This window comes from Chaetodon auriga, chromosome 11 (genome assembly GCF_051107435.1).
Source record: "Chaetodon auriga isolate fChaAug3 chromosome 11, fChaAug3.hap1, whole genome shotgun sequence".
NCBI lineage: Eukaryota > Metazoa > Chordata > Actinopteri > Chaetodontiformes > Chaetodontidae > Chaetodon > Chaetodon auriga.
The window spans coordinates 4,010,139-4,025,513 of record NC_135084.1 but is presented as its reverse complement, the minus strand read 5'-3'; the positions used below and the strand labels follow the sequence as shown (position 1 = coordinate 4,025,513).

Sequence of the window (15,375 nt, the reverse complement as noted above, 5' to 3'; positions counted from 1 at the left end):
ATAATACACTCCAACTCCAGATCTCCAAAGCACTTCTTTGCTGTCAGTCTATTTCTCTTCCACTCAAACAATCATAGAGCAGGAAGAGGAGAAGAAACAACCCAAGCATAGCTACCAATCTGCACAGACCATCTCCATCAGTTGCTCTCATTCATCAACAGGCCTTTAAAAGCATGCAGTCGAGGGTGCCTTACCCTTGGATGTGCTACGTGTTGATCAAAATGGAGAAAATGAAACAGCGTCCTGATGCCCTTGTTTACACTTATAATACAGCACTGAAGACAAAGTCAGACGGTCAAAATGAAACAAAGGTTGAAAGGCATAACACACACCACCTCCACCAGTGTTAACCTGCCACCATTTCATTGTGACGGCGCATCATTGCAGATTTATGATTCTCAAGCTCTGGTGGATTGATAGGTCACGTGAGGAAAAAGTCACTCATCATCTCTTGTAGAGGAGAAAACCAGAGATGATTCATAGTTCTCCACAGGGAATCTTTGCTATCCCACACATTCTCTTGGTGATGAATTAAAAAGTGACTGGGATTGTGAATAAAAGGGTTTCTAACAGAGATTAACGTGTCTGAACTTCCAAAACAGGATTAGAGAATGCTCCTGTTTTCAGGAGGGCAAGGACGACAGGGTCATTTGGCAGCTTGCCGGAGGAATAATTAAACAGTACTTCCACCACTGGATTTTGGTCTTTCAAATGCAAGCAAAACCATGGAGGCCAATGACTGAAACAGCTCTTTAGAAGAGGCTGACTGTTTGCATGGAAAGAAAATAAAGTTGCATGAAGACAACAAAGACTCAACATCATTGTTGGACTCACGCTTGACAGAAAAAATAAAGTATCAAAATCAATATCTTTTATATTCCACGCATTTTATTCCTTCTTGTCAAAACCTGGCGCCTGCATTTCCCATCATGCAACTCAACACTCAACAGTATGGATGGAGATTTGGGTGTGTTGTGCTCGTAGCAGCTCATGTAACTCAAGCCTGAGATTGGCAGTCAGTCCGCCATGACTTCATTTCATTTTCTAACCTGTAGTCTTCAGCTCCACCCGACACTGACTCAAGTGACATCATTTGTGGATGTTTATCAGTTCCCCTTTGAGAGTTCCCATTTAAGGGTTCAGCATGGTTCAAATGAATACGTTTGTATGATGTATCATCGGCCCATGTCTGAAAACAGAAATGTTTGTACCCAATGTGAATGTTGCCATTGGTTGTTCACACAAAGAGAATGAAAAACCTGTTACTACTTTCACACCTGGGCACAACTGGTAAGTCATAGCATTAGGTAGGTGTGCTTGACGGATTTTCGGTTTAGGAAAATTACAAAACATATTGGATGCGGCCCCCATCCAATTCCTGCTTTATAAAAGTGTGTGTGTGAGGGGGGCATTTCAGGCACTGACAAGCACTTTGTTCAAAGCAAAGCATACTGCTGCCACTGGCTCTGTGAAAGGTACAGATTGGTATGTGTGCCTGACACTGAATCTTCACATAAATCACAAGAACCAGATGTAAATGGAGTCTACATTTGTGTCTGCTGAGAGCCTCAGCAGTGAAATTGAAGGAAACGTCTCAGCGTCTTTATCAGGGCTCACTGTCATGTCCCTTCATTTGTCTGCTGTAAAAAGGTTTTCAGGGAAGGAGACGTGAATCTCAAAGGTTTTTGCGAGTATTTCTCAGGGAAAGGTAGTGCAGTTAAATGTAGCGTATGCCAGACATGACTTGAGTACATTTTGGCATGCAGCAGTCAGGGTCACTTCTTTCAGAGGCAAAACAACTAGAGCAGCTTTATAAAACATATTCAGCCGACAGTGAATTCACTTTGAAAATGAAATCTCTGATGCAAAGTCTGGATCAGGGAGAGACTCCACTGGGCCACTAATCCCTGCTATTTGTTAGCCTTTCTGTGCTGCTGGGTATCTAATCTCTACAGCTCATGTAATGAGGCTATCTGAATTCAGCAGCCACAGACAGGAAGGACATATTGGTTAAATAAAGACAATGACTGACCTCATCAAGTGGTTAGTGTCTGGACAGCAGGCACATTTTAGAATGGGGCAGTTTATTAGAGTTCATTGGAAGGGAAGTGGCAAATCAGTACCTTCTCATTTCGGGAATGTCAAGGTTGAAGAACAACATAAGGTTGCTGGGCTGCTTCCTGCAGCCCGTAAAGAGGAGAGCGATATAACTCAACATAAACGTCATCTTTCATGGAGGGCTGTGAGCACTGTGGGTGAAGTAAACAAGTATCTATCTATCTATCTATCTATCGCTATCGATAGATAGATACAGATGGATAGATACACCCTGAAAAATAAGCAAGGTCAACAGCTCTGGACTTCTATCTTAATGACCAGATGAGAACAAGCACAGAGGTAACTTTTTGTTTTGCTGACAACAACAGTCTATCCCAAAACCTTTTCCTTCACTCGCCTACCAGTCCATAAAGAATACTTTGTTGACCCCAATATAACCAATTTAATGAAATATATCTAAAATGTCCCACTTTATAAGATACAGTGGTCATGAAGACCCTTGTACCAAAGCCTGACAAGATTCCTGAAAGTTAATGTTGTGGGTCATTCCAGACTACTGGGTGTTCATTTCCTGAAGAGGAAAAGTGTTTAATGTACACTGCATTCTGCTGAACTTCAAGAGCCCTTTGGCCAAGAGCACGGCAAAATCAATTTTAGAGTTTGAATACCATCAAGGCTCATTTTGTCTGTCTGTATGCCAGGATTATTGTTCCAACAATGCCGATATTTGTGCTGCTTCACTTGATGAACACTACCTGGCAACGTGAGTGGCACCTCAGAAGAGAACTCCACTGAGTTAGCACTGAACTTAAACTACTACTTCTACTTCTAACTCACAATGGACAGTAAAAAAGGATGAAAATCGATGCAGTAGAACAAGCGATATCATGCAATTTATTCCACAATTCTTCTTCCTTAGCAAAACTTGGTGTCTACGTAAGCAACATTCCAACTCCAACACTGACGGCTGGGTCGGCAGTTCAAATGTGTTACGCTCGTCTTTAAATACAATAATATGATCATTGTGAGGGAAAACAGAAGTGGAAATGTAGGGGTTTCTCTTGTTTTCTCAAGTCAGCCATCATTAATATGAGTGACACCTGCACTTTCCTGCTATTACCAGTCAAAATGCCTTCAAAATGAAAGGTCTACTGATAAACTTCAAAATGCAATCCATGTAAAAGGAAAAAAAAAACAGGCTGATACATTCAATTTTGTCCTTCAAAGTAGGATGATACGGAATTACCCAACAATCCATCATAAAAGTCATCCAAACAAATGAGACTACGCTTTTAAAATGGAAACTTTAGACTGTGGACAGGACATGGCCAATGGACAAAAGATATCTGAGCAGTTCTGCAGATTCATCAGTGCTGAGATCATCAAAACAAGACACTGATGTTAAAAAATATTCTGACCTAGTTCTGACCCTTGAGCCTGCAGAAAAGACAGCTAAATTTAACCAGTCCTAGAGTCACCACCTCTATGGGCCGACAGTGCTGCCCTCTGGCTAAAGGAGGGTCAGCAGTTTAATGCCAGCAACAACCTGTCCTGACCAGCGGCTTGAGTCCACCAGGCACGGCCTCGACACGCTCCTGCTGCGACGTCCTCCACACGGCTTCTTACCCCGCCAGGAGTGTTTTGCTGCCCTATTTTGTTGACTTGCTCAGTGTTTGTTAATAAGATCGTTTTTCCTTGGTGTGTGATACTACCGCGGGTAGGTAGGTTGCATAGTCAAATAGTTTCTTTTTTTTGTCTGTTTTAAGTCTGTTTATTGTTGATATACAATCAGGAGGCTGCACAGTATGTTTTCTTTTGAAAATCTCTCGATGCTGTCTGACTTCCTGCCCCACCCGATCTGCTCTCTGCAGCTTGACAGCGCTTCCGTCAAAAACAGAGGAGGCACATGCTTTCAGAGCACACCTGAGAGCTGCGTCTGGGACACTTTTGAAATATACTGCAGCGCTTTTGGTCGAATCACAAGCATTGCCCGGAATGGCCACAATCAGCTTCAGCGGCAGCAAGTTAATAGCAGATGTAAAGAAGTTCTAGTTGTCCTGTACCCACAGTGCTTCATTATGTGTGTCACTGTATAAGACAGAGAGAGTAAAGAGCTAAAAATTACACTACCGACATAATACCTTGAGCCAAATTATTCAGCGCAGCATCCCTGGTATAAACATAATCTTTCTAAATGCCATTGTACATACATGAAAGCTGCATTAACATCTAAAGATGCCATCAATACGGTGCAAAAGCAACTTCTGAACACGAACAAGCATGAGGGATCCAAACGTAAGTAGAAGAGCGCGATTTAACAGTTAATGCTCCACAAACTTTCAGAATTCAAAGCTTTTCTTTCAAAGCAGTCCAAAAAATAGTCCAGGTGATGTGAGCTGAGGCCTGACCAAAGTACATCTCCATTAAATCTTGGAAAAAGTGTGGACTGGATTTTTACTGCAGAACAACCCATTTAAAATGCATGTGCATTTGAAGTTTCAAAGCCCTGTCGAGTCACATCACTTTTAGTTACAAAAGTGGTCTTAAAACCACCACGATCTCTTCATCTCCTTCTCTTCCATTCAGATGGTTTTACAATGGACTAAGAACAGTGTAGTGTGCTCAATCAATGGACCTTAACAGGGCCTGCAGTTGATGGATTAGTGAAAAGTGGTAAAATTCCACCACATGCTGAGTGGTGCCTCAGCTGGTAGCCATGAGCAGGACTCATAGCAAATTAAGTCCAATCATAACAGAAGTCATCTCATACAGAGCAGGTCCAGACCGAGCCCTTTATAACATTAAAGATGAATAAAATTAAATGTTAAGAGCCCAACGGCTAGAATGTTTAATATTATCTGAAGGATTTTTAGACACTGGAGTATCACAGGTCGCTTTGGCACCAAACCTAACGTAAATAAAATGAACTATAATGTGGATGCCTGTTTGGCTTGGGACCACCTACGCTGCTTTGACAAGGAGGGTGTCTGTCCAGATTTCAGGTTTGAATGCCAAGTGGTCAAACACAAGACTGTGTGACAGTAGAGATGTGGTTTTAGAAGTAACTAAAAAGCTAACTCCTAAATTTACATAAACCATGTTCTCATGGTGGAAAGCATGAAGGAGAGCACCTACAAAGTAATCTATACAAGTAATTTGATAAAACAATCCTATCTCAATGTCAACTTCCTGGTTTTTTCCAGTTGGTCATACAGTTGAAAGCTCTGGCAACAGGTTTGTTATTTCTTGCTTCTTCTGGAGCTTTCAACCAAGCATACTTAGTAAGTGACCCTTGAGTTGAATTAAACAACCAGATCTTAAGTCAAACATAGACTCTGATCCTTACAGGATTGTCTTGCCAGACTGATATTTCCAAGGTGAGAGGAAACGTTTGTGTTTAAATCTGGATCAGTTCATTTTTTTGGCCACTTGGGGGCTGCGGAAACAAGCTATGAACACAACCGACAAATAATGACTGTTTGACTTCATATGGCAACCAGCTGTCTCCATACACATCCTACAGCTACAGAGCAACATAAGCATGAATTTCAAGTCACTAAACCAGCACTGAGGATGTGTCCAATGAATGAGTGACTTGTCAGTCCACATGGCTTCATGTTGGCTTTGTTCACTTGTAATAATTTAGAAAATGGTGCGTGGGGTTTATGCAAAAAGTGTACATGTACACGGAATCCCAAAAATGGCATAAAAATGGCAAAATCCGATTTATAAAACGCTGTGTACTCACACCCCACAAAGCAGATAACTAGGGCAAACACTGCAAAGTATCATGACTGGGTATGAAAGGAAGGGATCATCCTTAAAAGGCCCAGTCATTCACAAGCGAGGATGGAGCGAGGTTCACCACTTTGTGAACGCATGATTCTATAAAGAATATGACGACATGAATTCGGCAACACCTTTGTGACACTGCTGTCAGTAAACACTGTCTGTCTGCAAATGACTGCATTCTGTTTTTATTTACACTTTACAATGTCCAAACTTTTTTTGGGAATCGAAGTGATATGAAAATTCTGCCCCAAGTACTGTAGAGCTGCCTGCTTTGGTACCTTTCTCAGTGCGTAGCCTCTTGAAAGAGTCTGTCTTGGAAAGGCTGGGATCAGAGATGACCTTGGAGCCAAGTTTGACTGTCAGGTTGATGGACTGGTAACCCTGTGGAAGCTTGCGGTCGTACAGGAGCGTCAGTAGCTGTGCCAGAGTCATCTCAGGTGGGAGGGGTTGACCTGGACGAGAGGACAGGGCGAACACAACAATTCACTTCACTAATATTTGAGTGGGCATGTTAACCTTGCACTTGTGTGTGCCGTACCAGGGAGGAGCTTGTGGTAGAGGTGGAAGACAGGCACACTGATGGTTTTGGCTGAAGGGTCCGCACCAGACGAAGCAGTCAACTTGTCACTCATCACGCGACCCCTCCTTGAAGGAGGTCGGGGTGGGGTTGAAAGAGCTCGCTTGGATTGAGACTTCAAGCCTGATGGCAGAGACAGACATTATGGCCTGTTAATCTTGTCAATTTGAAACGGTCAGCGGTGTGCTTCGGGTGCACAATGGGGATGCATAAATTAAGAATTAAGTGGGACTTTTGCATACTTTCTTGCTGTTTGGTTTTTATGTGAAGCACTCTGAACTGCTTTTGTACAGTATGAATGTTGTGTGATGTTATGTGTGTATTTATGTGTATGTTAATGGTTAACCACCATGAATATTTTTGAGGGTTACACATGTTGGTCTACAGGTTAATTTGCACACAAACAGTGTAATGCTTGCAAGTGGGCATCGTGCTGGTACACTGAAGAGGGAATTCTGTCCTAAACAGACTTTTGGAAGACACTCACTTGATTGGACTAATTTGGGCTGCTGAAGGCTAATATTAACTTCAGCTCAGCTTGGATGTATTTTAGCTCAGAACAAGGACTGAATTCTGTTCCCCATCACTTACATTTGAAGCACATTAGGAAGTGATCTTGTAAATGCTGGTGTGGGCAGGAGGACCAAATAATTACAGTTTCAATGTTCATATGGGCTGACTACTCCTTTAAGAATATGATCTTATCACATAAATTGGCTCCTTCGAGCTACACTGACATCTAGAGACATAATAAAAGACAATAAGCGGCCATTTTGTTTGATGCCCAGGTTGTCCAAATGTCACAGCCTGACATTAATCATTCTACTTAAAGACCTTTTTTCTTTTGAAAAGCACCACTTGCAATCACTTCCAAATAGCACTCACTGTAATTTTAGTGCTTTGTATTTGTGAGTAAACAATCGACACAATTCTCTTTTCAGTATGACTGACTTGTGCGAGGTGGGACAAGACACTCAGTGAGCAGAGGTTGCCACTGGACAGGCGGTGTGTAAGGAACAGATTTAAGTACCTGAGGCCACAACAACACTGTAGTTGTCCTGGAAGCCGCTGTCTGCTTTCATCTTCTCCTTCTCCTCATGATTCTTCTTCTCCTTGTCTTCCTTCTGCTCATTGATCAGCTTGGCTGTGATGCTGGGTGTATCTGTTTGGATGGATAGACGAGAGAATGATCTATGACCAAGTGTGACATCACTTAGATTTATTTATGTACTGTAAAAAACAAGTATTGGCAAGCTTAAAAATGTAGATTTTTTTTTCAGAAAATCTGTGTGGTAATAGAGCACCAAGCACTCTCACACCCAGACACACACACCCACACACACACACACACACCCAGACACACACACACACACACACTCACACACACACACACACACACACCCATCCACACAGCCTTATAAGAGCAGTAGTGTATCGGGCCTTCTATCAGCTGTTCAAGGTCCCAAGAGGTGAGCCATTCATCATGCACATAGCTGGCTAAAGGCTAACAAGTAATACTGCAGCTCAAAGCATCAGTGCTGCACTGCTGACCTTGATGGCCAGAGAACACCCAGCATTAAAACACAAGGGCACATGACTAAACCACAGGGTTGACAACTAATTATTATATAATTATTATGTGATACATTATTTTGGGTTATAATTAAAATTGCAGTTATTGTGATTTAAAAACTAGTCTCTAATCATTCATCGCTTGATTAGAGTTAGGTCAGAGTGAAGGATGCAAATAATTTAGGTTGTACTTCGCATCATCCAATTAAATATGGCCCCCCCATCCTTCATGCAAGTTCAACTCGAAGCAGTCCATCTTTGAGAGATTGGGACATGAAGTCATCATATGTTTAAGAAATATGATTGAAATGGAAAACATTGTTGGTTGCAAATTGAAACTGTTTGGGAAATATTTTTATTTACCGTATTTATCTTTTGCTTTCTTATCCTGGTAATTGTCTTGTGACTCCTAAGATATGTATTTACCTCCAGGCTGGCAAACTGCTGGCCTGGGATACTATTTCACTGACCCATGATTTGAGTGAACAGTGTGTTCTGTGTGGAAACATGTTGTCTCTCAGTATCTCTTCATTTAAGACAATTTCAAATTATTACAAGTTTAGAAAATAAAAGCCTGAACTAAAAAGGCTGATTCGAATAATATGCCCAAATAACATTGACCAATAAAAAAAACAAATAATGGTCAGTAGCTGAAGAAGGATGTGGAGGGGACTTTCAGTCTTGGGACTAAAACACTAAAAGTTCCAGGTACTTTTGGTGGAAATGTGGTTTCTGTTGCTGATGGAGTTAATGTCCCTTGTCACAAGATGTGTTGCATTTATGATTCTTCTATCAGCTGTAACCTATCCACACTGGTCAGAGCACCAACCCAAGACCTGTTCTATGTTACGTTGTGTTTGTCAGCTCATTGATGTGGAAGATTTAAGCTGCCTGTATTGAAACATACCAGACACCCGGTCCAGGACTTCAGCCAGTGTGGTGGAGATGGGCAGATGGAGGGTGCGGTACTTGTGGCCTGCTCCATACATGGGATGCTGGATCATGTGGCTGGTGGCATTGATGCGTCCTTTGTATAACTGAAAACAAAAAAAGAACAAATCAGTTTTGCGTTAGCATGTCACAAAAAAATAAGAATCAGCTTTGCTTCAAGAAATTTGAATGCCTAAAGAGTATTGTGTCTGGGACTGATATCGGTGAATTTTTTTAAATCTTTTTAAGCAGATATGGACCATTTGATTGTTTCTGAAAGGTTTTCAGAAAGGTCTATGCCAGTATATCCAATGTCCTGACTGAGACTCAGAAGAGATTGTGTTGGTTTGGGAAAAAATAAAACTGAATCTGGAAAAAATGAAGGAGACAAGCTGAGCCCAGTGGTGTTAGAAGGATCATTCCTACTACCAAACACAGTATGATGCTGCTGCAGAGCCTTCTATTGACTCTCTGGCGGTCGATGTCCTGCAGAGATGGTAGCCCTGACAGTCTTCAGTACTCTGTGCAGTCACGTGCTTTACACGCTGATGCTGTTCCCATACCACAGTGATGCAGCTGGTCAAGATGCTCTCAATGATGCAACAGTAGAAGCTGCTGAGAATCCTCGTTGACATGCCAAATGTCCCCAGTCTCCTTAAAACCCCCTTGTTGATGGCACATTTCCAGGTGAGGTCATCAAGCTGCTGACCCTCTCTAACTCAAACTCGCCGACTGTCAGCAGTTGACGAGGTCTCATCTCCTACCTCATGTCCATTATCATCTTGCTCTTATTTATATTGCGAGAGAGTTAGTTGTTGTCATATCATGTCACTAGACATGTCACCTCTCTCCTGTGTGTCAATTCCACTTCCCAGTGACCTGACCAATGACTGTGTTGTTGTCAGCAGATATCAGCTTCGTGTTGTCCTTGTGTGAGGTGACAGTCAAAGGTGAATAGTGTGTAGAGCAAGGGGCTGAGGACACATCCTTGTGGGGTGCCAGGGCTCATCATCACCTTGTTTAAGGTTAAATTTCCAATTCAGACAGACTGTGGTCTCTCAGTGAGGAAATCCAACAGCCAGTCTCAGTGTGAGGGTTCAGTCCAAGGTTGTACAGTTTGTGAGTTTGGGGGAGAGGACTGTATTAAAGGCTGAGCTGTAATCGATGAAGAGCATTCTGATGTAAGCATCTTTGTATTCCAGGTGGGAGAGGGCTATGTGAGCTGCAGAGATAGTGTCCTCAGTGGATCTGTTGTGGCAGTATGCACACTGTTGAGGGTCCAGAGTATTTACTCTGGATATGGGCCAAAATCACTCTCTCAAAGCACTTCATTATGATTGGAGTGAGTGCAACTGGCCTGGTGGTGGTTAAAACAGGTTGGAACTGTGGCCTGTGCAAGGAACAGGTTAAAGACGGAGGTGAAAACATCAGCCAGTTCTGTAGCACGTCTTGGGGGCCACCTGGTTATGTAATGTGGGCCTGTGGCCTTGCTGAGTTTAATTATTCTCAGGGTTGTGTGTACACCAGCTGATGAGACAGTTAATGAAGGTTCTTGCATGTTCTGAGTGTGTGAAAGCCTCCTTTGTCTTTCACTGCTGAGGGTCTCAAAGCGGGAATTAAATTTTTCAAGCTGTTCAGGTGGTGTTGGTTATGTCTGCGGTGGTTCCCTCATATGATGTGTTGTAGGCCTTGCCACGTGTGCCTGGCATCAGCAGGAGAGAAGTAACCTCCCAGCTTCTAACTATATTTCTGTTTTGCCTCTCTGTTTTCTGCAGCCTGTGCAGAGTCTGTGCAGTTTTGTACTCCTCCTCATTGTCCGATCTAAATGCAAGTGAGCAAGCGTGCAGCATTTGTTGTACACTCTTAATAATTATCTGTGCTGAGACTTTGGATTGGAAGAAAAAGCTCATTGAGTGTCTAAAAAGGTCTGTAAAGGTCGGAAAAAAATAATGTAATTTTATGACAATGGTTGCACAATCTGGGCAGCAGTTGCTGTAATACGTTGTCTAGACTGAACAAACCAAACTACCTTGCTAAACATGGTCCCTTTTGCTCGCAGGCAACATGAAAGAATAGGCCATAATACTGAGAACAATGAGACAGCTAGGCTGTAAAAATGTCTAGCTGTGGGTAATTAAAACCAATTTTTTGTACCCTGCACACACGCACATGCACGCACACACGCACACACAATCTCCTTAAACAGCTTTTCTGACAACCAATCATTGAGCTGTGTAAAATATAGAGCATTTAGGTGTCATTGAGGACACATTATACCCGGCATTTATCAGTCTGAGTCACTGGGATAGGACAGGGGGCCTCTGCTTCATATTGCTGCACTGTCCTCTTGTGGTTACATCTGAAAACTACATCAGTCGGTGGTGCCACAATATCAGTTTGTGCTATACTCATTCATGTTTTGTCATACATATTATGAAGTCAGTCATGTATGTTATGTGCCCCAGATTGTGTGATCGGCTATAGCCTCATTACTTCATGTGGACAATCTGATGATCTCGGAAAAACCCTAACTTCACATTCTAATTGAGCAGTCTGTTGCACCATATGCAAGTTCACATGTAGCTTAGTTTGAACATAGTGCTGAAATTGGACTATAATAACAACTGATGATAAAAGCATCATTCCTCATTAACTGATGGCATAATGACAGAGTTGGAAAGGGTGGGAGAGATTAATAATGGAGCAAGATTTACCATAGGAGTGTATTGTTCATGATAGACAACAGCTCTCTGAAGTTACATGTAAACATCTCTGCATATAACTCAATTGAAGCTAATTGGTGAAGGCAGCTCTCAGTTTGTAACAGAAAAGAAAAAAACATTGAAAGTGCACCTCCACACAAAGTGGCAGTGCTTGGCTGTACATAGCCAGGAGAGGGAGGAGACATTCAACAACAGAAAAAGTTACCCACCGGACATGGAGACTGTAGGAAGACCGAGACCTTCTCATCCTCCAGCATGAGCTGCAGGAAAAGCCTTCGGATGAAGCCCGAGATGTTTCCAGAGATCGGCACGTTGCCTCGTTGGGGTGCTGACTGAAAGAGCTCACACAGGACCTGCAGCCAGAAAATCCAGATGAAAAAATCCAAATGAAAGAGTCTCTCACCTTTAAGAAATTAGCTTGTACATTTTCAAACATGACTAATAGTATCATATTAAGATGTATGGCTTTGTTGGGTTGAAAAACAAGTCTCTAAAATGTTGACTTATTACAGAAGCAACTCTCTGTCTCAGATGTCAAAACTCAATTCCTGGTGTCTCAGAGCAAGTGAAAGCTTTAGTCTTTGCCATTGTGCCAACACAGTGGAACGTAAGAGCTGACCTGAGCCATGAGTCGCTGGTTGTTAGGGTGGCAGGAGATACACTGAAGAAAGAAGGCCACGGTGGCATTCTCCAGAGCTGTCCTCTGCTGCGTGGTGAGTCCTCCTGCCTGCCCAGAAGATGCCAGGGAGAAGCGTGACCCTGGAGGCTGAGGCTGGGATGGAGGGGGACCTGCTGTAGATCCAGCACCCAGAGGCTGACAGCCTGCACTGGCACCTGCGCTGGCACTGGAGTGGCACAGCAGGAAAAGCAGTGCCGTCCACAGAGGATTGACCTCTGGCCCTCCTAACCAGTCTTTCATGGCGTGACTATTGCCTACTTCAGTCAGGAACCGCAGCACTGGAGCGGCCAGCTCTGCAGCCAGAGGCGGCCGACTGTGTGAGGATGAGGAGGATGAGTGGTAGTGGTGATGGTGGTGTCGTCTCTCAGCCTGAGCAGCAGGCAGAGGCAGGTCGGCACTGGCCAGGAGGCCAACACAGAACTGGGCCAGGCTGCGAACCAGGACTGAGGGTAAACCCGAGTCCAGCAGCTGCTCTATGGCTCCTGGAGACTGGGAGGCAGCTGCCAACGTGGTCAACTGGGACTCTGACAGATGAATGGGGGGTCTTGCATGCTTGGAGTCATCGGTGAGTCCTGCAGCATTGGTGTTGGCGTCATGCTGCTTTTTGCCGTCATCAGTCATGGAGAGACGGTGGTGCTGGGCTTGAGAGTGACTGGTGCTGGGCACTGAGACGATTCCCATCCATGACATAAGCAGGGAGAAGTAACTGGGGTGGATGTGACACATGGAGCACAGCAGGCTGTCCACGGCTTTCTTCAGCACAATGTTGCATGGCAACGACATGGACCAGTTATACAGCAGCCTTGAGGGAAGGAAAATGAATGACATCAATTATCATGCATGAATCTAATTAACATCTTCATTGTAAGTAAGGAGGGTAAATAATACTTAAGCATCCACAGACTCAGACTATTCTGACTTCTTGCCTGCTTACGGGGAGGGAATTGGATTGTTCATCTAAGTAACAGTTGGGCAAATAGAGACAAATGTATGTATGTATGTATGTATGTATGTATGTATGTATGTATGTGTGTGTGTATGTATGGTCTCTACAATATAGCAAAAGACTGTGACTGACTCAAAGAGCTCTCTGTTGAGCAGTGCAGGCAGGTCGTAGTCAACAGGCAGCTCGTAGCTGTGCCACAGGATGGCTGCCACACAGTGCAGGTGGGACGGCGAAGGCATAAGGAGGCCATACTCCCTCGAAGAAGCAGAGGAAGAGCAGGCACTGGCAGCAGCGTATCCAATGGGGCCGCTCATCTTGTGGGCCGCCACCCGTGAAGAGTCATGAACCCACTGGAGGAGTGCCTGGATCCTGAAGGGTTAAAACACAAGCTTTGATAAATAACTCATGGTTTGGTTTGGAAAACACAGCATCATCTGCGCAGACCCTCAGTGTCAGGTGCGTCACAGTGGAATTTATATGCAACAAACAACCAAATGACAGTAAAAGATGACAAGGAGAGTGTAAAGACACTTTTTACTCTCAGTGTATGAGTCTGTCTGGAAAATCACCTTGACAAATTCTCAGACAGTTTCTCATTGGCTGTTATTCTTACTGAGGGGAGCTTTGGAGGGACAGTTTGCGTCAAGGTGAAAACAGGATACTGGCATACCTATCTTTGGTTCCAGAGTCCTGTGTTGTGCCCAGCTGGTAGAGAATGTCGATGGTGGAGTCTGAGGAGAGGCCGTTCAGTCGCCCAAACAGCAGAGGACTGTTCAAGTCTACAAAGACAGATGCAAAGACAAAAAGATCAGATGACTGTTGATCCCTGTGAACTACCCTCTGCTACCTGACTTAACTATTAGGAAGAAGCCTTGTCACAGTATCAGGTGTGTGTACCTATGTTTGAGGGAATCAGCTTATAAGCACTATACTATACTATATACTTGAAAATGTTTTGCCTCTCATCCAAGGGGCTTCCTCTGCTCTGACTGACTGATGGGAAGTCTCAGGTATGTGGGGTTGTTACCAGGGTAACTGACAGCACTTGGTTCGGTAGTGTTAATGTCTGTTCAGTCAGTCAGTTAGAACTGACGACCCCTTGAAGGAGAGGCAAAACGTTTTTACGTGTCTACAACCAAGTCCAGTTGCTCTAGATTCAACCTTCCTTGGATAACCATGACCTGGATGACTGAGAATCTTCACAGACACCAAAGCTTTGTTGACACCCACATTTAGGCTTGGCAAGGTGTGGCTACTGAATATAATCTATGAAGAAATCTGTGTCCATGTAGGTCATGTGTTGCAAAAAGACAGAAAATGCTCATTGGGAAAAGGCAGTGTAGCCAATGCAAGCATTAGCCTTGCGAGATGAAGTCAGAAATTGATGAAATAGAGCAAAAACATAGTGTTGAGTCTCAGGTTGGATTTAGGACTCAAACTTCCCAGGACCACTAAGGTTCTGTGAGGTTTTAATGACATGGAAACAGGACTGCAAACTATTTTGGTACAAATTATAGGGAAAACAGCAATTTCCTTGAAGGATTTAAATCCATGTACACACAATACAACACAATATTCATGTATTATTGGAAACTAACCATCGTTCAAACTGTGAGGCCTTGCAGTACAAACCTGTTGGGGATATGACATCTGAAATGTGCCCTTGTCTTTCAGACTCTAACAACCTAATTTAAGGACCTCTTAAGGGAATAAACTTGGATATTTTATGACTTTTTTTGATGTGTTTAAGGTCCTGTAGATCTGCTGCCAATGACTAACACTCAGCAGTGATGCAGATGCGCGTGACTCACTGCCAGGGTCAGTCCCAGAGGCGGCACAGTTCCTCAGTAGAATGTCAATGAGTTTGAGTCCTATACGGGTGGACTGCAAGCCGATCTTGACCAGCACAGCTTCGATGTTGGGTGAGTGCATCCCACAGTAAGGTGACATAAGCAGTGCCGCACAGGTCTGCAGCAAGTTGGCGGTGGGTGCTGCAGCACTGGCCATCATGGACTCCAGGTCACTGACATGGGTCAGGCAATGGTGGAGAAGACGCAGCCACCCGATGCTGTGCAGGGAGAAGGAAAAGGTTACAACA

At 43.6% G+C, this 15,375-nt stretch overlaps 1 protein-coding gene across 6 annotated transcripts in view; it reads right to left on the bottom strand.

The window, feature by feature from the left end:
* Positions 1-15,375, bottom strand: part of birc6 (baculoviral IAP repeat containing 6) — a 119,014-nt gene that overhangs the window by 55,758 nt on the left and 47,881 nt on the right. For all 6 annotated transcript variants that reach the window (XM_076742274.1, XM_076742276.1, XM_076742279.1 and 3 more), the window contains exons 51-59: positions 15,089-15,345; positions 13,948-14,056; positions 13,410-13,646; positions 12,272-13,133; positions 11,862-12,005; positions 8,907-9,036; positions 7,458-7,589; positions 6,389-6,550; positions 6,129-6,302 (exon numbers count right to left, since the gene is read on the bottom strand). In XM_076742274.1, the coding sequence (XP_076598389.1) occupies positions 6,129-6,302; positions 6,389-6,550; positions 7,458-7,589; positions 8,907-9,036; positions 11,862-12,005; positions 12,272-13,133; positions 13,410-13,646; positions 13,948-14,056; positions 15,089-15,345 (2,207 nt within the window). The remainder of the gene's footprint in view (positions 1-6,128; positions 6,303-6,388; positions 6,551-7,457; positions 7,590-8,906; positions 9,037-11,861; positions 12,006-12,271; positions 13,134-13,409; positions 13,647-13,947; positions 14,057-15,088; positions 15,346-15,375) is intronic.